The 26,682-nt window shown below is 46.7% G+C and overlaps 1 protein-coding gene across 2 annotated transcripts in view; it reads left to right on the forward strand.

Annotated features, from left to right (window-relative positions):
• The window catches only part of EPHX2 (epoxide hydrolase 2), a 59,224-nt gene that overhangs the window by 12,364 nt on the left and 20,178 nt on the right, over positions 1 to 26,682 (forward strand). For both annotated transcript variants that reach the window (XM_082616084.1, XM_082616085.1), the window contains exons 2-12: positions 219 to 303; positions 3,391 to 3,550; positions 4,557 to 4,747; positions 6,168 to 6,290; positions 10,083 to 10,157; positions 13,637 to 13,732; positions 14,262 to 14,340; positions 15,937 to 15,971; positions 17,991 to 18,017; positions 20,633 to 20,718; positions 24,216 to 24,327. In XM_082616084.1, the coding sequence (XP_082472210.1) occupies positions 219 to 303; positions 3,391 to 3,550; positions 4,557 to 4,747; positions 6,168 to 6,290; positions 10,083 to 10,157; positions 13,637 to 13,732; positions 14,262 to 14,340; positions 15,937 to 15,971; positions 17,991 to 18,017; positions 20,633 to 20,718; positions 24,216 to 24,327 (1,069 nt within the window). The remainder of the gene's footprint in view (positions 1 to 218; positions 304 to 3,390; positions 3,551 to 4,556; positions 4,748 to 6,167; positions 6,291 to 10,082; positions 10,158 to 13,636; positions 13,733 to 14,261; positions 14,341 to 15,936; positions 15,972 to 17,990; positions 18,018 to 20,632; positions 20,719 to 24,215; positions 24,328 to 26,682) is intronic.

Below are 26,682 nucleotides of genomic sequence, written 5' to 3' on the forward strand. Positions count from 1 at the left end.
GCTCTCTCTGTGTCTGCTACTCCTCAGGACCACATATAAGACATGGATATGAATTGAGGTGTATTAATCACCTAGGGTTACCATAACGAAGGACCACAGACTGGGTGGCTTCAACAACAGTTCCAGAGGCTAGAAGTCCAAAATCAAGGTGTCTGTCCCCTACCTGCCATTGTGATGAAGTCATTTGAACGTTCCTGATGTTTCTTTGTGTCTTGCAGAGGTTTTCTGAATGGAGCTTTCGTGAAAGGAGGCCCAGATGGTTCCAGTGCCCGCATGATGAAGGGAGAGATCACATTTTCCCAGGTGTGGTGACACCTCACGGACCCCCTTGAGAAGGTGTTCTGTAACTACACACCCATCTCCCCTGCTGACCGTAAGCCCCGTGAGGGCAGGGCCATGTCTGCCTCACCCGTTTACCCCTTATAACACTTAACTCACAAGATTGGGCTGCAGACATTTAAGATTGTTTATTGTCTCTTTGATCCAACCAGAGGGCCACACCCCAGTGATTAGGAAATTTCCAAGCCCTTGAAGATCTATGCCAGGGAATTATAGCAGCCAGAGTAGCTCTTTTTTTCCCCCCCTTCAGCTGTGGTTAAATACACATCACATAAAATTTACCAACTTGATCATTTTTAAGTATACAATTCGGTAGTGTTAAGTATATTCACGCTGGGTAACCAACACCACCGTCCAGCTCCAGAACTCTTTGCATCTTGCAAAACTGAAACTCTATACCCATTAAACAGCAACTGCCCATTCCTCCTTTCCCCAACCCCTGGCGACCACTATTGAACTTTCTGCCTCTATTTAGCTACTATACATATCTTATATAACTGGAATCATGCAATATTTGTCCTCTAGTGACTGGCTTATTTTGCTTAGCGTGATGTCTTCAAGGTTCATCCATATTATAGCCTGTGTCACGATTTCCTTCTTTTTTAAGGATGAATGATATTCCATTGTATGGATAGACTGCATTCTGTTTATCCATTCGTCTATCGATGGACATTTAGGTTACTTCCTCCTTTTGGTCATCATGTCTAATGCTGCTAGGGACATGGGTGTACAAGTATCAGTTTGAAACCTTGCTTTTAGTTTTTCTAGATATGCATCCAGAAGTGGGATTGCTGGATCATAGGGTAGTTTTCCATTTTTAATTTTTTGAGGAACCACCGTAGTGTTTTCCATAGTGGCTACACCATTTTACATTTTTCTCCTAACTGCACAAGGTTTCCAGTGTTTCCACATCCTTGCCAACCTGTTATTTTCTGTTTTCTTGATAGTAGTCATCCTTAGAGTACTTATTTTCAGACAAGGGCCACTGTGTCAGGGGAAGTTTTGTTAATTACTAACTATAAAGTGGGTGGACTTGGGAATCTGATGTCGGGATTTGGATCACAGCTCTCACAGACATGTGGGCACAGCAAGTCACAGAACCCCTCAAAGTCTCAGTTTTGCCACCTGTAAAATGAGATCGATAACATGCTCCGTCTCCTAGGTTGTTATGAAGCTTGAAAAGTGCTTAGCACAGTGCCTGGCACGTAATCAGTGCTCAGTAAACTGTAGTTATTGTTGTTTCTAGAACCTCGATTTTTTTAAATTGAAGTATAGTTGGGGATTATTTTTAAATAAAGTAATCAGGGTCTAAAACCACTTCAATTCTCAATTAGTGCCTCGGAAAAGAAAGGCTATTGAGAATCTACTCTATGAGCACACAGATAAAGCAGTCTGTTTGTTTTTTTTTTAATTTATGAATTACAGCCACCTATCAGTCTAACAGGGAACTTGGGACCCATCATAATAGAAAGCAAAGCCCACCTTGCCAGTGAAGACAAGTGTGGTCTTAGTGTGGGGAGTGTAGTGAATTGTGGTCACTTTAAAATTCTCTCTCTTTCACACACACACACACACACACACACATGCAAACACACACACACATATTTTGTCAACTCGTGAATGAAAACTGTAATGATACCATTGGGGATAAACATTACTGAAGCGTGAATCAATAAAAAAAAAGCTGCAGTAATATTGTCAGAAGGTAAGGAAAGGGAGAAGTGGTGTGAATTTCATTCATTTACACGTGACTATACAGTTTTCCCAACACCATTTATTGAAGAGACTGTTCTTTCCTCATCGTGTACTCTTGGCTTCTTTGTCATAAATTAATTGACACGTGGGGTTTTTTTCTGGGCTCTCTATCATTCTGCTATTGATGGGTATTTGGGTAATTTTTAGTTCGGGACTATTATGTATGAGACAAGAGTGTTACTATGATAGTGTATAAATATACCACAATCCATTCTGCTATTAATGGGTGTATTCCTTTGCTAGGGCTGCCATAAGAAAATACCACAGACTGGGTGGCTTAAACAACAAAATTTATTTTCTCATAGCTCTGGAGGCTGGAAGCCCAAGACCAAGGTGTGGGCAGGGTTGGTTTCTTCTGAGGCCTCTCTCCTTGGCTTGTAGGTGGCCGACTTCTCCTTGTGTCCTCACATTCTTTCTTCTGTGTGTGTCTGTGTCCTAATCGCCTGTTCTTATAAGGACACCAGTCAGATTGGATTAGGGCCCCCCGACCTCATTTTTGTCATGGTCCGAATGCAGGTTGGAAAAGAATTTCCAGACCCAAGGCAGAATGTAAAGATGATAGAATTTATTAGAGGGAGGGGTGGCTGCCTGAACAGTGGGCAGGCTGACTTCCTAGTAGTCTGGGAGAGTCGAGCCCAAACATGTGCTATTAATCAGTTTTTATAGCCAGAAAACAAAGGAATGGTCTGAGGTGAAAATTTCATTTACGGATTGGTCGAGGCACATATACCTTCCTTCTATAGGGTGGAGTGGGACAGGCAAGGTGCCTTTCCTTATTTGGGACAGGTCCCATTGCCCAGGTGGGCAGTTGCCCAGGTGGGCTCAGGAATTTCGTAACCATCACAACACAGTGAGGAGAGCGAGTCAGAGTCCTGTAGGGGGTGTAACGCTGCAACTTTTACAGGCAGGGTCGTCCGTTGTCCTTGAAGCACCATTGTCCTTGGAGCACCACAATTTTACCTTAATGATCTCTTTAAAGACCCTCTTTCCAAAGGACAGTCACCTTCTGAGGTCCTGGGGGTTAGGACTTCAACATGAATTTGTAGGGGACCCAATTCAGCTCTAACACGGGGATTTGAGTAGTTTCTAGTTTGCAGTTCTTAGGAAAAGTGCTGCTATGAACATTTTTGTACATGTCTTTTGGTGAACATATGTAGACATTTCCACTGGGTATGTGTCCAGGAGTGGAATTGCTGGATCACAGGGAATGCATGTGTTCAGATTCAGTAAATGCTGCCCAAAGCTTTTCCAAGTGGTTTCACCAGTTGACAATCCCTCATCAATTCACTTTCACAGTGGATGCCATTCATGGAAGAAAACTGCAGGAAATGTTCTGAGGACTCTGGAATCTGCCTCCCTGAGAATTTCTCTGTAAATCAGATCTTTGGCAAGGCGCTTGCAGCAAGAAAGGTCAACAACCCCATGCTTCAGGCAGCTCTCACTCTCAAAAAGAAGGGTAAGGATCTGATACTGGCTCTTCTCTGACCCAACCACACCAGAACCCTTGGGAGGGTCAGGTCAGAATACATCTAAATGTGCATTGAATTCAATGACAGGCACATTTATACTCACATGTGTTAGTAATTCCTTCAGTTGGTTTTCCTTGACTAGGCATTTATTTAGTGGCAGAGCCCAGCTTTTCGTCACAGGCATGTTTGAGGTCATCCTACCCACTTATCAGCAGCCTTACCTGGTTGTGGCTGAGACATCCCTATGTCCATGTATTTGGACATCCCTATGTCCAAATATGGGTCCATATTTCCCACTCATATTACATGGAAAGGGTCTGTCCATTGACTTCTCCTTGTCTTGTTTCCAGCATCTCCTGGTTCTTGTCCTGTCTGGTTAGGCAGGGGATAATGCTGTCTCTGTTTGCATTTCTCTAGTGTTGAAATGGGAACACCACCTCTGCCAAGGCAGGTGTTTTGAAGCGTGGTCCAGCAGAGTTTGCAGCAATGTAGACTGAGAGGAGGGTTGGAGTGGCGGTCCAAAGGTGGGCTTCAGGGCCTGCCTCAGCTCTGCCTGCACTCTGCGGCTCTGGGTAGCTTATAATTTGTCTGAGCGTCCATTTTCCTGTTGGTAAAAGTAGGATGGTAAGATCTGCCCTGCCTGCCCCAAAGGTGTGAGGATCGAATGGGCTGATGAATGTCAAAACTCTGATCAAATGAGCTGACGAATGTCACAACTTCTTGCTCTACGATTGCAAGAAATGAAGGGATGTAGTGTTCCCATCTGAAAGCCCTCGGCGCACACCGTTAGGGGCTCTAGCGTCTGCGCCGGGAGGGGCTTATGGGTAACGATGGTGCTTTTCTAACTCGTCAGTTTAGAAGCCAGACATCAGGAGATTGATGTAAGTGAGCAGAACCCCACCTGGCCCCATCTTGGGGCCCCCTGTGGGCTACCCGGAGCTTCTCAGAGCAAAGTTCTATAGCTGGTCTATTCACTGGTACCTTCTCACTCAGGATTTACAACCTGTATCCTCACCAACATCTGGCTGGATGACAGCACCCAGAGAGGCAGCCTGGCCCAGATGATGTGTGAGCTCAGGCCGCACTTCGATTTCCTGATTGAGTCATGCAGGATCGGAATGGCCAAGCCTGACCCTCAGATCTACAAGTTCGTGCTGGATGTCTTGAAGGCCAGCCCCAATGAGGTACCTAGACACTGCCTTTCGGTGGAAATGAATGTTCTAGAGATACTGCAGTCAAGGAAAATTGAGGAGGCGTGAACAGATGGGGGACACCTGGGACCTGGCAGGGTGGTCCTATGTCCAGTGGCAGGTGCCACTTCTCCCAGGCCAGGACTTCTGAAGGGCTTTTACCCACCCCTTCAACCTAGAAAGTTCTACTGGAGGTGGGCATCTGGCTCCTCTCCGTGGCTCTTACAGGACCTTGGTTAAAACAGGTATTGTCAAAAGCTGCCAGACCAGCTGCCTCAGTTTACCTAAAAGAAACGTAGACCCTGGGAGACTTTCCAAAGACACAGGCTAGTCAGGGTCACCCCACCAAAAGCTGGGCAGGAATGGGCTCCAATACTGCAGGAATCTCCTTGTAGGGTATCCCCGCACCCCTAAATTCTGTCTTCATGCCGTCTCTAGATTATCTAGTCTAAAATGTTGTTTTTGTTATGTTTCCCTACTCCAATCTCCAAAAAGGCCTTTGGACCAAGATGAAATTCATTTCTCTGGCATTTCTGACCCTTTCTTGTTAACCCTGCTTCACCCACAAGCTGGTCAGAGGGAAATCCTTACCTGTTCAATCCCAGAACTCTTTCCTTCTCAAACTTCGCTTCTGCTCTTCTCAGCCCCCAGATTAAGCATTATAACAGCGCTCTAAATTTTAGTATGCATATAAATAAATGTCTTTTCATTGATGGCTTTTAGGTTGGATGAGCTGCTTAGACATCCAGGCCTGCCCTAATCCAAGATTATAAATAACTGCCCCATGCTTTCTTTGACAACTTTAAGGATTTTCTTTTTTCTTTAAGGATCATTTCTTTTGACATTTAAATCTTTGATCTATTCAGAATTTATTTGGGGAATAAGGGAAGGAAGGACCCACTTTTTCCCCCAAACTGTTGAAATAATTAAATAGTCTTTTAAATAATCTTTTTCCTCACCAATTGTGCATGACACTTTTATTAGAAACTAAATTTTCACTTGTATATGAGTCTATTCCTCGACTCTCTGTTTTTTTAATCTCACTTTATTATAGTTCTTTTCCAGACATTTTTTTGGGGGGGTCTATTCATACATTTTCCTAGATGAATTTTAATGTCATCCTGATAAGTTTATATTCTTCTTTGATCTTTTTACAGTTTCAGAATTCAGGGAACATGTGTATCTATCTGTGTGTTTATGCTTACGTAATTAAATGTTTTTAATTTTAAGAGTAAACAGTTACATGGAGAGAAAAAAATAATTCTTGATCTCTAATCAATCCATCTTATTGTGAGCCTACTAATTCTTAATCTCAACCACCCTTCTCACTTTAACGTGCTTCTGGCCGGTGGCCCTTGTGCATGAGTTTTGCTTTGGTAGAAGTGATGCTAGTGTCCATGCTCTTCGCATTCAGGTGGTTTTCTTGGATGACTTCGGGGTTAATCTGAAGCCGGCCCGTGACCTGGGGATGGTCACCATCCTCGTCCGTGACACCGACACTGCCCTGAGGGAGCTGGAGAAAGTAACCGGGGTGCAGGTAACTTTCTGTCCGCGCTGAGGCAGATTTCCTGCCGCTCATCTGTGTTTAGGTACGCAAGCGACAAGACAGGTGAGGGCATTCGCTGCTCCCGGTGTGGTGCCCAGTAGGGAGCTCCTCGGTGGGAGACGGTCACCCTTTGTGCAATCAGCGTGATGTCCACGAAGAACTTCCTGTTTCCTTCTCTGCAGTGAACAGGGAAAGGACACTCTGAGAGCAAGAATCTATACCTAGAGTCTGTCATACAGAGTGAAGTAAGTCAGAAAGAGAAAGACAAATACCGTATGCTAACACATATATATGGAATTTAAGAAAAAAAAATGTCATGAAGAACCTAGGGGTAAGACAGAAATAAAGACACAGACCTACTAGAGAATGGACTTGAGGATATGGGGAGGGGGAAGGGTAAGCTGTGACAAAGTGAAAGAGCGGCATGGACATATATACACTACCAAATGTAAGGTAGATAGATAGTGGGAAGCGGTGCTTTGTGACCGCCTGGAGGGCTGGGATAGGGAGGGTTGGAGGGAGGGAGACGCAAGAGGGAAGGGATATGGGAACATATGTGTATGTATAACTGATTCACTTTGTTATAAAGCAGAAACTAATTTAAAAAAAAAAGAATCTATACTGGTCAGACTCAGGGGACCAAGACTAGAGTGGGGCCTTCAAAGCCACCCATTCAGAGGAAATACTGAGAATGTAGCTGCTGGGTTTGCCCCTGGGGTGTGTGGGGGGACCCCAGTCCTTCTCTGCTCTGCCTGGTCATGCTGCTTGCACTCAGATGTAGTGGTTTAGCTCCACCTGGGTCACACCTCTTGGCAGCCAGAGGGGAGGCTCCTAAGTAAACCTGTCCTGAGCCCGGGAGGCTGGGATGCCCATAATAATGCCCCTGGGGGATGGTGGGATTAGCCTGCTCTGCCAGAGCTGAGGCACCTTTTGTTCTTGTAATTTTACCTAAGATCACTGATCCCACTGAGTCTGGGCTTTTGTCGGCCATGCTTTGCACGTGTCAGTGTGATGGGAAAGGAGGTGCGGGAGCCCATACGCTTGATTGACGTAAAAGGCGTCCCACTGTTTTTTCAAAGGGAACTATATGAGCTTCCTACGGCTGCCAGAAAGTAGCACAGACTTGGTGGCCGAGACAACAATCTCTCTAGGAGTCTAGAAGTCTAAGAGCAAGTTGTCAAGGGTTGGTTTCTTCTGAAGCCTTCTCGCTGTGTCTTCACGCGGTCTTCCCCTGTATGTGTCTCTTCTTGTAAACACACCAGTCACATTGGATTCTGTCTCCAGTGGGTCCACTACAAGGGCCTCATTTAAGGTTCATCACCTCTTCAAAGACCTTACCTCCAAATATGAGTCACATTCTGAGGTCCTGGGGGTTAGGACCTCAACAGACACATTTGGAGGGCACACAGTTTTGCCCCCATAACAGGAACAGCTGACTTCTCGTCTTTAACAAATAAATTAAAGCGTATATCTAATGACTCTGCAACCTTAGAGCATGTCACCCAAGCTTGATTTGTCTTTCTGCAAGCCTGGAGGTCCTGTGCAGCAGAGAAGAAAGCATCCAGACTTGGAATTGGAGCATCCTCTTGCTGGTTCCACTTGCCAGGTTCCTCCCCTCATTACCTCTGAGCCACAGACACCTGTCCTGTAAAATTGGGAAAGTGAGCCATTGTCCCAGCTATCTTTTCCTCAGGGGTATGGGGAAGGTATAAGGAAAAATGATAATCATTTCTTTTTAAACAGAGGAGAAGCGCCTCTTGTCTCTCAGGAAGGCTGTGGGAATCAGTCATGAAAGGGCTTATAAACTGGACAAACACATGGCGGAATCATTAGAGTAGGAAACCCACACCCTCCCCACCTCTGGAACTAATGGGACATCCCCTGGTGTGTGACCTAGGAAGTCGGGGACACATCAGATAAAGGACCCCAGGGGACGCTGGCCCTGGTGGGTGTCTGGGCTCCTTCACTGCCATCAGAGGCACCCAGCTGCCCATCCCCACGGGCCACACCCTGGGTCCTCTCCAGATGCCACAGAGGTGGGCGCCCACCTATCTCAACCTCTGAGGATGCCCAGGCAGACTCTTCTGTGTTTCGAAGTAGGTGAATTCCATAGTCTACTCCCCATTTTAGAGGGCAGAAAACTCGGTAGCGGAAGAGAATGGCTTCTTCCTTAGGTCTCACCTTTAGGAAAGATGAGAAACCAAACGGTGGGAGTCACCAACATGATGCTGTTCACAAAAGGCCCACTTATATGTGCTCAGCATCCTGTCCTTTGTCATTTCTGTCTCAAGGAAACCGACACGAATACATTACGGAAGCTTCTTAAGGATCTTTGCTCAGGAATTTTCCTGTTTACTGAGATGGACAAAGATGGGTAACCTGACCCCCCTGGGGCTCCAGAGGACAGAACTGGGGCCAGCAGGCAGAAGGCTTTCATCAGCTGAATTTCGTCCCCCCCACCAAATCCATACGCTGAAGCCCTCACCCCCAGGACCTCACAATGTGACTGTATTTGGAGATTGGATCTTTAAAGAGGTATTTAAGGTAAAATGAGGTCATAAGGATGGACCCTAATCCATTAAGACTGGTGTCCCTATAAGAAGAGGAGATTAAGACACAGACACACACGGAGGGAAGGCCATGTGAGGATACAGGGAGAAGATGGCCGTCTACAAGTCAAGGAGAGAGGCCTCGGGAAGAACCAGCCCTGCCAACACCTTCTTGGACTTCCAGCTTCCAGAGCTGTGAGAAAATAAATGTCTGTTGTTTAAGCACCCCAGTCTGTGTTGTGGCTACCCGAGCTGACCCATACACGGCCCGGAGAGTTCGATTTTGGCCAACTTGAAGAAGAAACCCTTCAACAGGGTCATGTAAAGATGGGATGACTGCTCTGTGAACTTGGCATTCCTGGCTGTGTCCAGCATGAGCCTGGGTGACCACTTGAGGAACTGCCCTAGAGAAGAATTATATTCATTAAAGTCCAAAATCTCTGGGTTTGGGAGCAAGTGGTGTTTATTCCTCGCAGATGTGAAATTCAGTGGGTGGTGGCCAGGGGCTTGCCTCACAGCCATTCTAGGACCCAGGTTGATGGAGAACCCCTGTCTTCTACTGGTGGTTTCCGAGGTCACGCTGAACACCAGATGAAAAGGGAGAAAAGAATATAGAGAATCACGTAGGGATTTTCACAGCTCTGGTGGTCAGGCCATGCTCTTCTTTTTTTAATTTTATTTTAATGCATTTTTTATATTCTTTTCCATTATGATTTATCACAGGATATTGAATATCATTCCCTGTGCCATACAATAGGACCTTTTTGTTTATCCATTCTAAATGTAATAGTTTGCATCCACTAACCCCAAATTCCCAATCCATTCCTCTCCCTCCCCGCCTCCCCCTTGGCAACCACAAGGTTGTTCTCTATGTCTGTGAGTCTGTTTCTGTTTTGTAGGTAGGTTCATTTGTGCCATATTTTAGATTCCACATATAAGTGATATCATACATATGGTATTTGTCTTTCTCTTTCTGACTTACTTCACTTAGTATGATCATCTCTAGTTGCATAGGCCATGCTCTTTGTCTGCATCCTGTTGGCCAGAACTCAGTCACCGGACTCCACTGACCCTAGGGGAGAGGGGGCTGGGTTGGTCAGTCACCCGTAGGACTCAGGAAGCCATGGCAAAGGTGACCCAGGGGCTGTCTTATGGAGTTTTGTGAACTCACTCTGAGGCCTTCTCGTGGAAGGAAGCAGAGCCATCTCCCTCACTGTGTCTCTCTTACTTTCAGCTTCTCCAAACTGCAGCCCCCCGACCAATCCCCTGCGATCCAAGCACCGTGAGCCATGGGTACGTGCCCATAAAGGTGAGTCAGCGCTCTCTCACCAGCGGCTGAGTCTCTCTAACCAGCCCCCCTAAAACGACTTGTGAGACATTTGTGAAATCTCAGGGGTAGCTACACATCCACCATGTATATGGAAATGGTATCTGCCACAAGTATGATTCCTCAAAAATCAATAGCAGGGCTACCCTGGTGGTGCAGTGGTTGAGAATCTGCCTGCCAATGCAGGGACACGGGTTCGGGCCCTGGTCTGGGAAGATCCCACATGCCGCGGGGCAACTAAGCCCGTGAGCCACAACTACTGAGCCTGCATCTGGAGCCTGTGCTCCGCAACAAGAGAGGCCGCGACAGTGAGAGGCCCCGCGCACCGCGATGAAGAGTGGCCCCCGCTCGCCACAACTAGAGAAAGCCCTCGCACAGAAACGAAGACCCAACACAGCCAAAAATAAAATAAATAAATAAAAATTTTAAAAGCTAAAAAAAAAAAATCAATAGCAGACGTGGACCAATGTGGTCAGACTCCCACAGAACAACAGGCCACGTGGGGCCTTGCTCCGTCCCCACAGCCTGCGTGTCTGGCACTTTATTTCGTTATTTCATCCAGCGGGTATTATCGGCCCTTCCTTTGTGTCAGGCACGGGCCAGACAGGAAGGATGCAGGGAGGCACCAGATACAGAGAGGGAAATGGCCAGTCATTAGCCCAGCGGTCAGGGCTGCAGCAAGACCAAGGCCACGTGCAGAGGGGCCCTGACTCCTGACCCAGCCGGGATACAGAGCAGGGCTTTAAAACATCTTTTCAGGTTCACTTTGGGATCTTTCTTCATTTGTCACTGTGGCCATTTAACTACAACAGGACCCAGAGCTACGGGTTAGCTCACAAGCAAAACAAAACTCAACAGTTGCTTTGGAGCCGGATGGAACCAGTTTGAATCCTGGCTTTGGCACTTACTACGTTGGCAAATGTGGGCACATTTCTTATCATTTTGGACCCCAGTGTACACAGCTTTATAATGAGATGGCGATAATACCTCCCCTCAATGTTCTTGTAAGGATTAATTGAAATACCCCATGTTGATCACGGGGGTAGGTAGTACCTCGTGCTTCATAAAGAAGAGAGCTGGTGTCCTGAGCTGTGCAGGTCTGGGACCTGGGGAGGACCTACTGCCCTGGAGGAGAGCCCCATGGATGTTCAGTGAGCATTTGCTATTTGCTAGGCACAGAGAGAAATACCTAGATCAATGGAGGTCTTATGTGACCTCAAGGATTGTATGGTCTGCATTCTGCTGAGGTAACATTCCCTGCAGTTACATCCCAGGATGCGGCCCTAACGGCAGTGGCTCAAGCACTCAGAATGGCCTCTGTAGGGGGTAGAGAGAGTGACTGTAATTGCGGGGGATGAGATTCAGTGGTGAAGTGAGCATCAGAGATTGAGTGGGATTTGGATAGCGAGAAAGGTCTTTTCTGGTCAATGTGACTGCTCTTATAACCCTGGGTGCTCCTGGACTGGTTTCATAAGGTTTCATAAGCTCCCCCCAGACCTCGTCTCTAATACTGATGTCGAGTAAGGGACTCTTTGCCTGGGGCTGGGGTCTGTCTGGGCTGTGACCCTGCATCTCCAACCCTACAGACAAGGTTACTCTCACAATCCTCCTGATGCTTGCGTATCCAGCCAGTTTCAGTAGATTCCCCATTTGACCTTGAAGGAGTGTGACCAGAGCTGCCTAACCACTTCCTCTGCCCTCACCCCAAAACTAAAGGGCTGAGGCAGTGGCCTCTGGGGAGCCCAGGCTCTGGGAGTGCTATTACCTTGATGCTAACGCAACTCAAACTGCGTTGATAATAGATCTTTTCCGTTTTCTGACTTAACGGCAATTTTAGAACACACTGTTCAAAGGATGCGAACGTGCATGCGTTTGCTGAGCTACTTAGCTGAATCAAGTATGTAGGAGCAAGAGGGAGCCTTCTAGTTAAGATCCATTGAGGACAGAGGCGGATTAGGATCATTTGATTGGACATCAGAACTATAACAATTTTCAGTATAAAGGAGCATAGAATTTAAAGTTCAAGTCCAGGCTTCCCTGGTGGCGCAGTGGTTGAGAGTCTGCCTGCCGATGCGGGGGACGCGGGTTCGTGCCCCTGTCCGGGAAGATCCCACGTGTCGCAGAGCGGCTGGGCCCATGAGCCATGGCCACTGAGCCTGCGCGTCCGGAGCCTGTGCTCCACAACCGGAGAGGCCACAGCAGTGAGAGGCCCGCGTACCGCAAAAAATAAATAAATAAATAAAGTTCAAGTCCCTCCTTTTGCCAAGTACTAAAGGGAAGACTAGAGAACATATTCTGATAAAAAAAAAAAAAAAGACTGTAGTCCAAGAAGGGGTTTGTGAAATGTCAGCCCGACGTTTTCTTGAGCAAAATAGCTTGTTGGGAATTATGAATGAAACTTCCGGTTTGGAACGCCAGCTTGGAGTAGTGTGAGATGCAGCGAAATAGAGTTGTTCCAAGTGGATTTCTATAAAGTGAAGCTTATTTTTCTCATTTGTTTCCACTAGAAAGTTAGAGATAAAGTACTTTTGGGGAAAAATAGGGTACTTTGACTATATATTGCTTTAGTTCTTTGGCTTAGACCCCCCTGTAATAGTCAGAGTAGGCTCAGTGCTGTAACAAATAGCCCCACACTTTCAGTGGCTTGACTCCAAGTTTGTTTCTGGCTTGCAGCACAATCCCATGTGGACTGGGAGTAGGCTCTCTCCTCACAGTCATTCAAGCACCCAGTCTCCTTCTTTCTGCAGGTTCTTCCTTCCTCAAGGCCCAGTCCATTCAGGCGCAGATAGGAAAAGAGAGGGAGAACCAGGTGCACGGGAGGTTTACGGCCCAGATGGAGCACACATTTCTTCTGCTCATATGCCACTGGCCAGTCACACGGCCACACCCACTGCAGGACGGTTGGGGGAGGCCTGGAAAATACCAGCAGGAACCAAGGAGAAGAGAAGAAGGTGGATATTGGGCCCCGACAGTCTTGGCCATACCCATGTAGCCCACAAAGGACCGGAAGTATAGCAAAGCTGGAAAAAATGTTCACGTTCAAGAGATAAACAGCTTTTAATGAAATAGTCATGGTATTCCGCACCTTCATGTGAATACCATGCCCTGTACGAAATCAGCCCCCGGTTTAAAATATGGAAAACAGGTCAGATGACAGCAGAAACTCTGACAGGATGAGGGCCTTTTGGGGAGGAAGGCCAAGTTGTTTTGTTTTCCAACATTATGATCTTCTTTTCAGGCTCTTCTTGTTCCAGTGAAACTGCCTGTTTTTATTGCACAGTTTGATCACTTGTCTCTTCTCAGACATTTTCTTCTAACATTGGTGGGTTTTTAGCTGAGAAAGCTGGGTCAGGCGCGATCTGGCAACATATTGAAATGGCCCGGGGAGATCTGCCGAAGAGGTGCCTGGTTACCCCCGGCCTGCACTGAGGTCACTCCCCGCTCACCTCTCTCTTCTACAGCCTGGGATGTGTCTGCATTTTGTGGAGCTGGGCTCTGGCCCTGCCGTATGCCTCTGCCATGGATTTCCGGAGAGCTGGTTCTCTTGGAGGTACCAGGTAAGGGAAACTGGGGGAAGTACGCCCCAGTCAGGGTGAGGGGAGAGAAGAGTCTAGATGGTGTGAGCCAGCCTGGAATATCATTAAGAAGCCGACACCTTACCGTGGAGCATCATCTCCCAAGTATGACCACGATATCTCTGAAATGTTGGGGCCAGAGATTGCTCCAGAGCTCAGATCTGTGCTAGCCTATATGCCACCTCTGCAGATGAAAAAAAGCATACTTCCTCAAGATGCTTTATGCCACCTGCTGGGAAATCTCTGTAATGAATATAGAAATCTGCAAGGTCTTTGCTAAGAAAGGTACTCTGTCAGGTGTGGCATTAGGTGCAGTGCACAAACCCTACGACCATCCATGGCGGCCAGGTGGGCTCATGCCAGCCCCATGGTGAGGACACCATGTAGTGCCATGTGGCACTTTGAATTGAACCATTTACAATAACAGGGAGATAGAAGGAAGCAAAGAGGTGGCGTCAGCAAAACACTGATGAGCCCACACTGGAGAGGGTCTGAATTGTTTCTTTTCTAGATCCCTGCTCTGGCCCAGGCGGGCTTCCGGGTACTAGCGGTGGACATGAAAGGCTATGGAGGGTCATCTGCTTCTTCTGGTGGGTTAGCTGTTTTACGGCTTTTGGTGTTGGTCATGCCTTCTGACTGTCTGAGCTCTCCAGCTGCACTGTCTTCCCCTGGTCCCAGGTCAGAGCAGGCAACTACAACACTATTAAAAGAGAAACTATTAATAACAACACATAAACCAAAACTGTCCTGGACAAACTGGGACTTATGGTCATACCCTAATTATGACTCTTTTTTTTAAAACAAAAACATAATTTACATGTTAACTGTTGTCGAAGATGATATATAACATTAATTCTAAAGCCAAGTGCAATGATTTGGAATGCATACATGTACATTTCAGATCATTTGTGTATAAACTTCAGATCATTTGGCAGTAGATTTTAAGTAACAAATTCTTTTCCCTTAAAATTATGAAGCCTTGGGCTTACCTGGTGGCGCAGTGGTTGAGAGTCCGCCTGCCGATGCAGGGGACACGGGTTCGTGCCCCGATCCCGGAAGATCCCACATGCCGCGGAGCGGCTGGGCCCGCGAGCCATGGCCGCGGAGCCTGTGTGTCCGGAGCCTGTGCTCCGCAACGGGAGAGGCCACAGCAGTGAGAGGCCCGCGTACAGCAAAAAAAAAAAAAAAAAAAAAAAAATTATGAAGCCTTTGTCCTAGTATTTTCTAGCTTCCCTTGTTGCTATACAGCATTCCAGTGCCATGTTACCTTTTTTCCTTACCCTTGAGACTTTTAGGATCTTTATCTGTTGTGTTCTAAAATGTTATGATATTGTGCTATGATATGGGTCTTTTTTCATCTACTTTTCTGGGTACATTTAACTTTCAGTTCTTGGAAATTTTCTTGAATTATTTCTTTGAAAATTTTTTCTTCTGTTTTCTCTGTTTTTCTTTCTTTCTCTTTTCTGGAATTGCTATTATTGGTAAAATGTCCATACTGCCCAAAGCAATCTACAGAGTCAGTGCAATCCCTATCAAAATCCCAATGACATTTTTTACAAAAATAGAAAAAACAATTCTACAATTCATATGGATCCACAAAAGACTACAAATAGTCAAATCAATCGTAAGAAAGAACAAAGCTGGAGGACTCATACTTCTTGGTTTCAAAATATATTACAAGGCTACAGTAATCAATACAGTACGGTACTGGTATAAAGACAGACATATACATCAATGGAATAGAGAGTCCAGAAATGAACCCTTGTGTATCTGGTCAGATGACCTTCAACAAGGGTGCCAAGGCCACTCAATGGGGAAAGGACAGTCTGTTCAACAAATAGTGTTGTAAAAACTGAATATCCATATGTAAAATAATGAAATTGTACCCTTATCTTACACCATCCACAAAAAACCACTCAAAGTGGATTAAAGGCTTAAACTGAAGACCTGACACTAAAGTTCCTAAATGAAAACATGGTGGAAAAGCTTCATGATGTTGGTATTAGCAATGGTTTCATGGATATGACACAAAAACCACAGGCAACAACAATGAAAGTAAACAAGCAGGACTATATCAACCCAAGAATTTAATAAGATATTTTTTTTTTTGCCAAAGGGGCTCTTTTAGTTTGCTGGTAATTTTTAAACATGCAAATTAAGTGTATTTCTTTTATTTTTAATTGCAGAAATAGAAGACTATTCCATGGAAGTGTTATGCAACGTAAGGAGGATCTTTGGGTAACATCTGTAACTTCTTCTCCATCCTTGTGTTTTCACTGATATAAGACAGAAGTGTGGGTGTTCATTTAAATCCTAGGAAAGCAGCATTTCACAACATTTGGGTAAAAATTCTTTCCGAAAGTCAAAGTATTTTGAAATAATAGCCAACGTTGACTGTATATCAAGTACTTTTCTAAGTATTTGATGGAAGAGGAAACTGAGTCATGGGGAGGTTAAGTAATTGCCTGAGGTCAACAGCTTGTAGAGCCAGGTTTAAACCCTGCAGTAGCTCCCATGCTCCTGCTCTTAGCTACCCCACCATATCACCTTTCCATTCTGAGAATTTAAAAAATCACTTTATTGTGGTAAACACAGTGTTGGCCAGACCTAGGAAGTTAGTGCGTGGACTGGGGACTGCAGAGGCATTCCTGTTCTAAGACAGGCATACGCACCATTGGGGACAGGGACCCTCATCTTAGAGCTTGCAGGGGAAGGCCAAGGCTGAGGTGAGGAGAGACTGTCACCCAAACCTCCATCAGCCCTGGAGCAAAAGCAAAGGCTGGAGGGACCGAGAGGAAGAAACAGCCTCCTGCTTGGCCAGAAAACTGGCGATGCCAGTGATTATGCTAAAATTACAGAAAGCCTTCATCTAGGAGGGTCACATCTCTGCCTGGAGCACCCCATCAGGCCCCACATGCAGGCTTGATGTCTCATAAGGGGAGCATGGGACTTGTCCGTGCTCGGACAAGTCTGAGGAGGCAGTCTGAGAACCCCAAAGTTAAAGGAATAATAAAGAAAGAAGAAAGCAGAGAGATGCTGTGAATAAAACTGCAGTGCTGAGGGAGTGGTTTGGACAACATCCGCTGGGGGTCCTAGAAGGAGAAGGTAAAGGCGTCCCTGCATCTATTTAATTTCCCCCATTCCTCCTTAATCGCTTCTCTCACTGATGGGGGTCCCAGCTCACCTCAACCACTGTAGCTGGACCACAATTCTGCACCCTTCATCCCTTAGAGGCCCTCTTACATCAGACAGTCTGTTGGTTCCTCATCGGGAGCCTCATGGGTACTGCCACTTGGCATGTTATAGGATTTCTGGGAAACCCTCAGCTAAATTCCCCTACCTGCTCATTCACACGTGGCCCATACAACCGTGCCGGCCCTGATTCTAGGTGACCCTTCCTCCCACGCCCAGAATCTCAGAACAAAACTGCGTGTGGAGACACTCCCTCAGCATCTCATACACCTTTTTCAGACTCCGTGGTTGCCGGCCATGTGGCCAAGTGTCCACGTCTGTTGGGGGATGGGGAACAGGAGCTGACCATCCTGGGGCGAGGCAAGCAGCCAGACCTCTCCAGGGCAGTTTTCTTCTGCTTTCTCCTTCCAGGGAAGAAGCCATGATTTCTGTCTTACATTGAAAATGGTCCATTTCAGTTAGGGATGTGTACTGACCTACCCTGAATAATTCACTGGGTCTGTTGGGAGTCTGTGTGGTTATAAGAGGACGCTGGAAGGGGAAGGGAGATAACTAAAAAGCTAGTGTGAGGTGATTGAACGTGGTGTTAGTTTGCTGGGGCTGCCATGGGAAAGCAGTATAGACTGAGTGGCCTAAACAACAGGAATTTACCTCTCACCATTCTGGAGGCTGGAAGTTCAAGATCAGGGTATCAGCAGGGTTTCATGTGAGGCTTGTATCAACAGATGACCATCTGCTGCTTTTGTCTTCACATGGTCTTTCCTCTGTATGTGTCTGTGTCCAAATCTTCTGTCTTATATTGGATCAGGACCCACCCTAATGACCCCATTTAACTTAATCACATCTTCACTTAAGACCCTATCCCCAAATACAGTCACATTCTGAAGTACCAGGGGTTAGGGTTTGGGCTTCAGCATATGAATTTCGCTGGGGGCAAGGTGGGGGACACAATTCAGACTGTAACCAAGGCAAACACAGTAATTCTAACCTCAAAGCCGCTGAGGGGATGGATACAGTTCTGATTTTGTGTGTGTGTTTTCTTTCTTAGGACATGGTCACCTTCCTGGATAAGTTGGTAAGTAATTATTTTGAACTGATCTCTTTGGAGAATTCTGTTTGGAACTGGGCAATTAAAGAAAAGCTGTAATCTTTGAAGGTGTCAGCTGGTAGAGCCCTCAAGGGAGCGGTATGGGAGGGGGAAGGTGGGGTGGTGGGTCGGAAGGGATTATAAAGACAGGTTTGGAGATTATAGAGGTGAGATTGGTTTGGTTCTTGTTTCATGAAAAGCATCTTCCAGGGGGTAGAATGTCTCTGTTGGCTTTAAGCCAGATGAAGAGCCTTAGTGCCAGCTGAAGAAGTCTGGGAAACATCCAATAGGCTAATATTTCCCAGATGGAAGTCTGAAAACTTCCATCCCTTTTGAAATATTTAAAATCGAATGTCTTCGTTTAACATGGTTTGGAATGTCAATCTCAATGAAAATGATCAACAACAGTGGTCGTCTGAGAATACGCTGCTGCAGGGCACACACGCTCTCAGTTCTGAGACTCAGGAACATCCTCTGCCATCCTCAGTCAGGTCACGTGGCAGAAGGGAGACACCGTAGCATGGCTGAGGGCCCAGCCAGGACAGTGACAGTGCAGGGGGGGCCAAGAGAGAACCTCAAAGCAGTGGGATCTTTCTCCTGTTCACTGGGTGTGCATTGAAAGAAGCAACTGAGATGACGAAGGAGTTCCAGATCTACAGCAGGGCCTGGTGTAGGACGTGCGGTAACAATGTCATGTCCCATCCTCTGCAGATTCTCAGTCCTGTGGAACTGGCTTTGGGACTTTTGAGTGTGATGGGGATAGCTAAGACCCAGTGTGGCCACCCCTCTCCTGACTTTTTCTAGAAGATTTCCAACTGGCTGGGAACGTCTCTTATTCTGATGGTTGAGAGGGCGTCTCTGTGGTTGCTGGCCAGCTGGGTCAGGTGTCCGTCCCCGGCCCAGTCATGACTAGGATATGTGGGAAGGAGACTGGGCCACCCTGGATGACCTGGGTGACCAGATGAGGTGGTCATTTGCCACCTGGACGTGGTGCCTGAAGCCTTTGGAGGAGATGAGCTTCCCAACGCCAGGCCTGAAGGCTGAGCCATGGAATAGTCCCAGGTGAGAGGTAGAGAGGGAGTAGTAGACTCGGAGAAGTAAGAAGAGTCTGGAAAGCACAGTGTCACAGAAGCCCAGGGAAGAATGTTTCACAGGAAAGGCCTCATGCTGCTGTTGACAAAAAAAAAAGCACAACCTAAAGGTTGAGAATTGTGTCTTATTTGGTGGACAAACTGAAGACATAAGCCCGATACAGCATCTCAGACAGCTCTGAGACCGCTTCCAGAGAGGTAAGAGAGGAGGCAGAATATATAGTAGTTTCTGCAACAAAGACTAGGTAGTCGGAACATCAAAAGATTGCTCTTAATTAAAGAAAACCAGGTATCTCAAGTGAAGGAATTTAGCATTTTTCTGTGTATCGGAAGGTGCAAGGGTCTGGGCTCACAGAAGTCATTCCTTCGACACGCACCTCTGCTAGCTGGGGCCGGCATCCTGCTTTTCTCCATCCTGAATCCCCTCCGGGTGCCCCATTGAAGGTGGCTGCCGTGACCGAGGGCTTGGCAGTGGGCAGCCTGTTTGTCTCCATCCTGAGTTCCCTCAGGGTTCACCATCTGGGTGACTGCAGTGACTTGATGGCTGCAACATCCTTTGTTTACTGATATGCCAGGCAGCATTTTTTTCACTCACACTGCAGAACAATCGGAAGAATGAGAACCAAGAGGGGAAAAAAAATTATTAGTGATTAGCAGCCTTTAAGAGAGAAATTTTAGTGGACTTGGGCGTAGCAGGGAAGAAGCCACTGGAGGGACTTAGGAAGGTCCTTAGGGAGACACCTGATACAAACCATTGTGAGAAGCGGGAGAACACAGGAGACGGAGTGTGGCAGAGAGCTAAGGCAAGGAACCACCTTTCCAGCTGGTGGTGAGGCTGGGGAGGATCGGAAGGCCCTAAAGCGGTCAGCGGGTGGCCTAGAGGAGGGAGCCCGATTTTAGGTTAGGAGACCTGGGCCTGCACTTACCATCCGTGCAGCCTGGGCAAGTCACCCGACCCGCTGTGAGCCATCTTTGCATTTGTAAAATGTGAGTTCGAAGGTTACTGGGAGGATTCCAGATAAAGGGCCTGTGACACAGAAGATCCTGCATGAAGGGAGCTGTGGTCGTTCGTGGTTACAGCAGCAGAGGAGAGGAAGGTGCGGGGAGAAATGGGGAGGTAAAGGATGCTTTTGAGGCTCGTAGAAAAGATCCGAAAGAATGGGGACCAGAATAATAACCACTCAATGACAGATGAGCACTGAGGGGAGGGGTGGTGTCATTCTAACGTGAAGACAAAAGGGAGGAAAGAGGGTGAAACAAAGTTTGATTTGTGGGAAGGTAGGGAGGGAATTCATGGCCAATGGCCTCAGTCTTCTGAGAAGATTTAAGAGGCCAGCCATTTGTGTGCAGGGTGGGCGGGGCCTGTACATGGGACCAGAGGCTTCAAGAGGGCGGCTGTTGGGCGTCGCTGCTGTGGTTAGGCCTAAGGGGAGCCCCAGGCCTCCGGCTCTCAGCGCCCATCCCCTGTCCCGGAAAGCTGCTCACACTCAGCCCCCTTCTTTGTCTTCCTAGGGCATCGCTCAAGCTGTGTTCATTGGCCACGACTGGGGTGGTGTGCTGGTGTGGAATATGGCTCTTTTCTACCCCAAGAGAGTGAGGTAATTAGGCCTCGGGTGTCAAGAATTTGGGTCAGACTGGACTTGAATTCCCTAGACTCCTTCCTCAGGTCTTGAATTCTAGAAAACTTCTTGAAAACAATAGGTTACTCTCTGGGAAGGTGACACCGTAGCTCCTTAGCTCATTGGTGTATAAGCAGTGGGGGGTTAATGAGCTAATGTCTTGGGCACAAGGCCTGTCCCAATCACCAGTAATGCAACGAATAATTCAGGGCCTGAGTAGCCAGTGGGAATGCAGGAGAATGAGGGTGGACTTTGAGGGGAGGAGGTGAGGCAGCCGGGGATGTCAGATTCATAGAACCGAGTGCCAGGAGGCACTTTAGCCCTGGTCAGAGTCAGAAAATGTGGCTTTCCCTTTTACCCTGACCTGGCTACGTGACAAATCACTTCACCCGTTAGGCCCTGGTATCTTCAACCACAGAGTGGTAATGGTCACTCATACCCGACTATTCAACCTGCAAAATACAGTAAAACAGATGTCAGGTTGGAATGATATGTCATGATCACCATCACGTCACTCATAATCGTTCTCAGAATGACATTTCAGGGCCCCAGTGGGAGCTTTCAGATGATGGGTTTTGAACCTGGAGAGTCAGGTGGTCTTTGTGGCCACACCCCATTTGAGCTGGTAACTGCAGTTAAAGCCTGTCTGGCCTCCCATTTCAGCCTCAGATCTTGGCAAATTCATTAAAACCACATCCTTAGCAGCCATCTGTGTTTCCCTAACGAATCCAGTTACTTTTTATTTGGCTGAGTTTATAGGAATGGAAACACTGGAGAAACTTTGTTCAGCTCAACCCCAGCTCAGATGGTTGGATGATCTCAAAGACCAGAAAGCATCAAACATTTCCTAAAGTATTTTTAAAGTTTTTGCGCGCTGTTTTCATCTCTTTAGCTTCTCTGTCTGTCCTCTCTGTCATTCAAAAGTGAGATAAGAAAGCTCTTAAGAATCAAGTTCACCAAAAAGTTACCCTGCAGGCTGTGTTAGATGCTCCTTGAGGGGAAGAAAAAGAGATAGAGCAACAACATATGGTCTCCACCTTGTTGTTGTTTTATTAAACTTAATCTAGTTCTCTCTCCTGTGAGAATTTTAAAAGATTTAACGTGAGCCAAGTGTGGTTTCGTGCAGAGTAACATCAGATCTGAGATGCGGGCGTGCTCTGGTTCCCCATTCCTCTTCTCCTGTGCGGTTTCCGCCGTGCCTGCTGTTGATTCTGGGCTAGTTGTTCATTCTACGTCTCCTCTCATCAAAGCAGCCCTTACCTCCTTCCTGGGAGGGCGGGAGGGAGCCGAGACCCTCTCGCAGGGCTGTCCAGGATGGGACCCCGCATCTCTGGGTCTGGGAGCATGTTTTATTTAAGGATATTGTTAACAGCACTAATCTCTGCCTTTCTAGCCAGACAATGAATGAAAGAAAAAAAAAAAAAGCCCACATTTAATGTGGAATATTTCTTTGAATGCTTGGTTTCGCCTCTCTACTGAAATAAGCTTTGGGAACCTATTTAAAATCAGGGTCTACTCACTTGTTTGTTTTCTTTCCTTTCTGTAACAATCACCTGGAGATGCTGCTGCCAGAAGGAGGCTGTGGTTCAGCTTTTTCCTCCTCTTAATGCAGTCGGCAGCAGCATTTATATATTATCATCTCATTTAGTGATGATTCTTTTATATATGGAATAAATGATACGTCAAAGCGATTATAAAGAAAGCCCCATTCTGTTCAGAATATTTAGTAAGAGCTAGAATGTCTTGACTTGTGATTTAAGTAATGCTTAAAATAGGTTCACTATGGTGGCATTAGGAACTTATAGGCATCCATGTAACTTATTTTTTACCCTAACCTGCACTGTCTAATCGTGGCTGTTGAACTTTTGAAATGTGGCCAGTTTGAATTGAGATTACTGTAAGTAGAAAATACCTTCCAGATTCCAAAGACTTAGTATGAAAAAAAGAATGTAAAATATCTTATTAATAATTCTTAATATTGATTACATGTTGAAATTATTAATACTTTAGATATATTGGATTAAATATTAAATTAACATTTAAGTTAACATTAAATTTAAAATGAATATTAAGTTAATATTAAATAATATTTAAAATTAATCTCACATGTTCTTTTTTACTGGTTTTAATTTGGCTACTGGAAAAATTTTAATTATATATATGGCTTGCATTATATATATATATATATTTTTTTTTTTTTTGCATTATATTTCTATTGGTTGGTGCTGGATAAGCCTCACCAGTCCTTCCAATGATTGTTTTATTTGCCCTAATTATCCCATTGCTCCTATTTTATATATCTATTTCTTTTCTGGGAACAAGTTTCCACAGGGTAAGCATGGGATATGGAATTCTTTGCTGACCAGCCAGGCTAAATGTAGTCCTGGCTAACTTCTATCAATTCTGCCTTTGTGTGGTCTCTCAAATTCACCCTCTCTTTTATTCCTTTTGCTGCCATCCTCCTCCCCTCAGGATGACTAATGCAGTAGTCTGCTGGCTTCTCCCCCTCTCTTCAGCCACGTGATGGATCGCCACTTGATACATCACTTCCTGAATGCAGCTTCCATCCACTCTCACCTCTTGCCAGAAGCCCTCATGGCTTTCTTGGTTTTCTGCAGCTTCAAGTCCAGACTCAGGGCCCTTCATGTTCCGGGTCCCATGAGCCTTTCTGGCTTCATTTACCAAGATGCCCCATTAACCACTTGGCCTCTGGCCCTGTAGACTCCTTGCTCCATCAAACTCAACCCCAGGCTTTGCCTCATTCTAGAACTGGCTCAGGCGACCTCATGATGTTTCCCTTGCAGGTATCGGTTCCCCTCCCCACCTCTCCCCCACCTGTGAAAGTCAAGTTCAAATGCTGTCTCTTCCATAAGGTCTTCCATGTTGCCCAAACCTAGAAATCCTTTATCTCTTTGAATTCTGTGGTATTTTGTAGGAATTCCTATGCCTCATGTTGCAGTCTATCTCATAGTATAGTCACGGGTGTATTTGACTAGCCTTCCTTATTAGACTATAATAAGCTCTTGGAGTATTGGTTTTATATTTTCTCTCCCCTAGTATGTGGCGTGGAATTACACTCAACACAGAGGAAACAGTGAGTGAAGGAAGGAAGAAATGACTGTGTTTTTACAAACTAGAGAAAGATTGTACTGTTCACGTATTCTAATCAAGGTGGATATACTGCACGTAACATGCGTGTATGTGGGCGTGCGTGTATGCATGTGTGTCTTTGTCGAAGGCAAGTAGGTGAGAAATACTGCAGTTTAGTGGCAAAAAAAACCAAAACAAAACCACACACTGGGCTGGAGAGTCAAGAAGTATGGTTTCAGATCCCGTTCTCCCTGCACTGCTGGCGTGAGATCTTGTGTGTAGCACTCTCCCGCTCTGAGCTTGGGTTTTGACACATGAGGTCCTTTCTGGTCCTTACAGACTGTCTTCTTATGGGGTCTGTGTCTTGACACCTCTTCTTTCCACAGGGCAGTGGCCAGCTTGAATACTCCCTTCATACCAGCAAATCCCAAAGTGTCCCCAATGGAGATAATCAAAGCCAATCCTGTCTTTGATTACCAGCTCTACTTCCAGGAACCAGTAAGTTTGGGGCCCCGTGAGCAATGATCCCAGCAAGGTTTTTGTTCTTCTTTTGCCTTCCTCGCTCCTTCTTTCCATTGATCGGACTTATCTCTGTCCCCTTGAATTTTCTGTGGCTTTAATGAGAAATGTGTTCACAGATGGGTTCAGGTGAAGCTGGCGCCAGAGCAGGGCTGGTCCTTCCCGGCTGATGGTGCATTTCTCTGTGTGTGTATTTGGGGTGATGACGGGAGCAGGGGGGTGGGGATGGTGCGTGGGGCTCCCCTGCTTCTCTGAAATTGGGAAATGGGGGCTGAACTCTATTTTGGAGCCGCTTCTTCTTAATTCTCTGGCTGAGAGGCTGGTGAAACCCACCTCTTGTTGGTGACAGCTCCTGGCCTCCTGCCAGGGATTTGATATCTCTGCTGAGGAGTGACATTTGTGATTACAGAGAGTGCCAGAGCCTAAAAGCCCTGCATCAGGCCCCAAGTATCCTTTGAGAGATGTGCAAGCTTTCTAGGGGTCACCCATGTGCTACAAGCTCAAGATGCCTTTCAAAGATGCCCACTGGGGTTTGGATGATGTGTGATGGGTGTGGCTGCCACCTTTCACTGGATTCACTGAAAGCAGCAGCATCTGGCCTGGCTGCACCCCCCAGAGCTGCCCTCATCTGTGGAGGGTACCTGCTCCTCTGTCTGTGGGCTCTGGACCCCGATGCCCAGCTATGTCTGGGTAATTCCAAAGAGGATAAAAGATGTTTCCTAACACTCCAAAGAGAGAAGAATAGATCAGATTAATTGACAAAGAGCATGAGAGCATCTCACCACATCTCTCATCCACTCCTAGCCCGTCTGCTACTCATAGGAGGTACCATTGCCAGTGAGGGTCGCAACCATCCCAGTTTTGCTTTGGCGAGTAACTCTTCTCTAAGAATGATTTTAATTAATAAGATGGTGCCTTGGAAGAGGAACTTCTTGATTCAAGCAATAATCTGACTCATTCAGTAAGACACCAGGAGCCTCCAGCAACGTCATGACAAGATGCTTGGGTACCACACCCTCCACTGAGGCCAGAGCCCCACTGCCACAGCCCAGAGTGTGGACAGCTAATGAGCTTCCTTTGGCTTGAACTGAATCACAGTGTCTTGAATTAGTTTGAAGTAACCTTGATCTTGAGAGAGAAAGATGATTTAGATGGTGTATCAGTCAGCTAGGGCTGCCACAACAAAGTGCCACAGCCTGGGGGGCTTAAACAACAAAATTTAGTATCTCATTGTTCTAGGGGCCAGAAGTCCGAGATCAAGGTGTCTACACAGTTGGTTTCTTCTAAAGCTGTTCTCCTTGGTTTGTACATGGCCCTCTTCTTGCTGTGTCTTCACCATGGCATTTTCTCTGTATGTGTGTGTCCCTGTCCAGATTTCCTCTTCTTACAAGGACACCAGTCACATTGGATCAGGCCCACCCTGATTACCTCATTTTACTTTAATTACCTCTTTAAAGACCTTATCTCCAGGGGCTTCCCTGGTGGCGCAGTGGTTGAGAGTCCGCCTGCCGATGCAGGGGACACGGGTTCGTGCCCCAGTCCGGGAAGATCCCGCATGCTGCGGAGCAGCTGGGCCCGTGAGCCATGGCCACTGAGCCTGCGTGTCCGGAGCCTGTGCTCCGCAACGGGAGAGGCCACAGCAGTGAGAGGCCCGTGTACCGCAAAAAAAAAAAAAAAAAAGACCTTATCTCCAAATACAGTCACGTTCTGAGGTAGTGGGAGTGAGGACTGCATAGGAATTTGGGGGAGACACAATTCAGCTCGTAACAGACGGGGACCACGAGGGTGAAGGGTGGGGGCTGTGAGAAACTGACTTATTTGGAATGAGACCCGGGCTCATGGGACAGGAAGGAGGACGTGTCCTCGTGCAAGGCCCGGAAAGCAGCCCCAAGTTTGTAGTCGATGTCGGAATTAGTAGCGAGTTGTTGTAGGTTTAACGTTTATTGTAGGGGGCCCCCATCTAATTCTTTCAGCTGGACTAGAAGTCAGCATCCCAGACCAAGGTGTGTTGCACTGCCTGTCACCCTCTCCCAGGTGTTTGCGTCACTCAAGTGCATCTCAGGCTGGTGAGCAGCATCTGGTGGTGGGAGAGAAATAAGTGCTGGTTCTAGGTTCTTGAGTGGCAGCTGCCTCAGCCTTTAGGGATTGGGAAGGAAACAGCCCCAAGTAAAACTGTGAAGCTGGTGTTTGGGTCCCTGTCACCTCTTAGCTGACCCTTTCTCAATCTCTGGCTCTGCTTGGTCCCCAGCCCCCAAAACCCACCCCCCTCCCACTGCCCTCTGTGTGCCCAGAGGACGCGACCCCGCCCGGCTCTGCCATCACCTTGAGCGCCCC

The sequence above is a fragment of the Mesoplodon mirus genome (genome assembly GCF_964341445.2).
Source record: "Mesoplodon mirus genome assembly, chromosome: 1".
Classification (NCBI taxonomy): Eukaryota; Metazoa; Chordata; class Mammalia; order Artiodactyla; family Ziphiidae; genus Mesoplodon; species Mesoplodon mirus.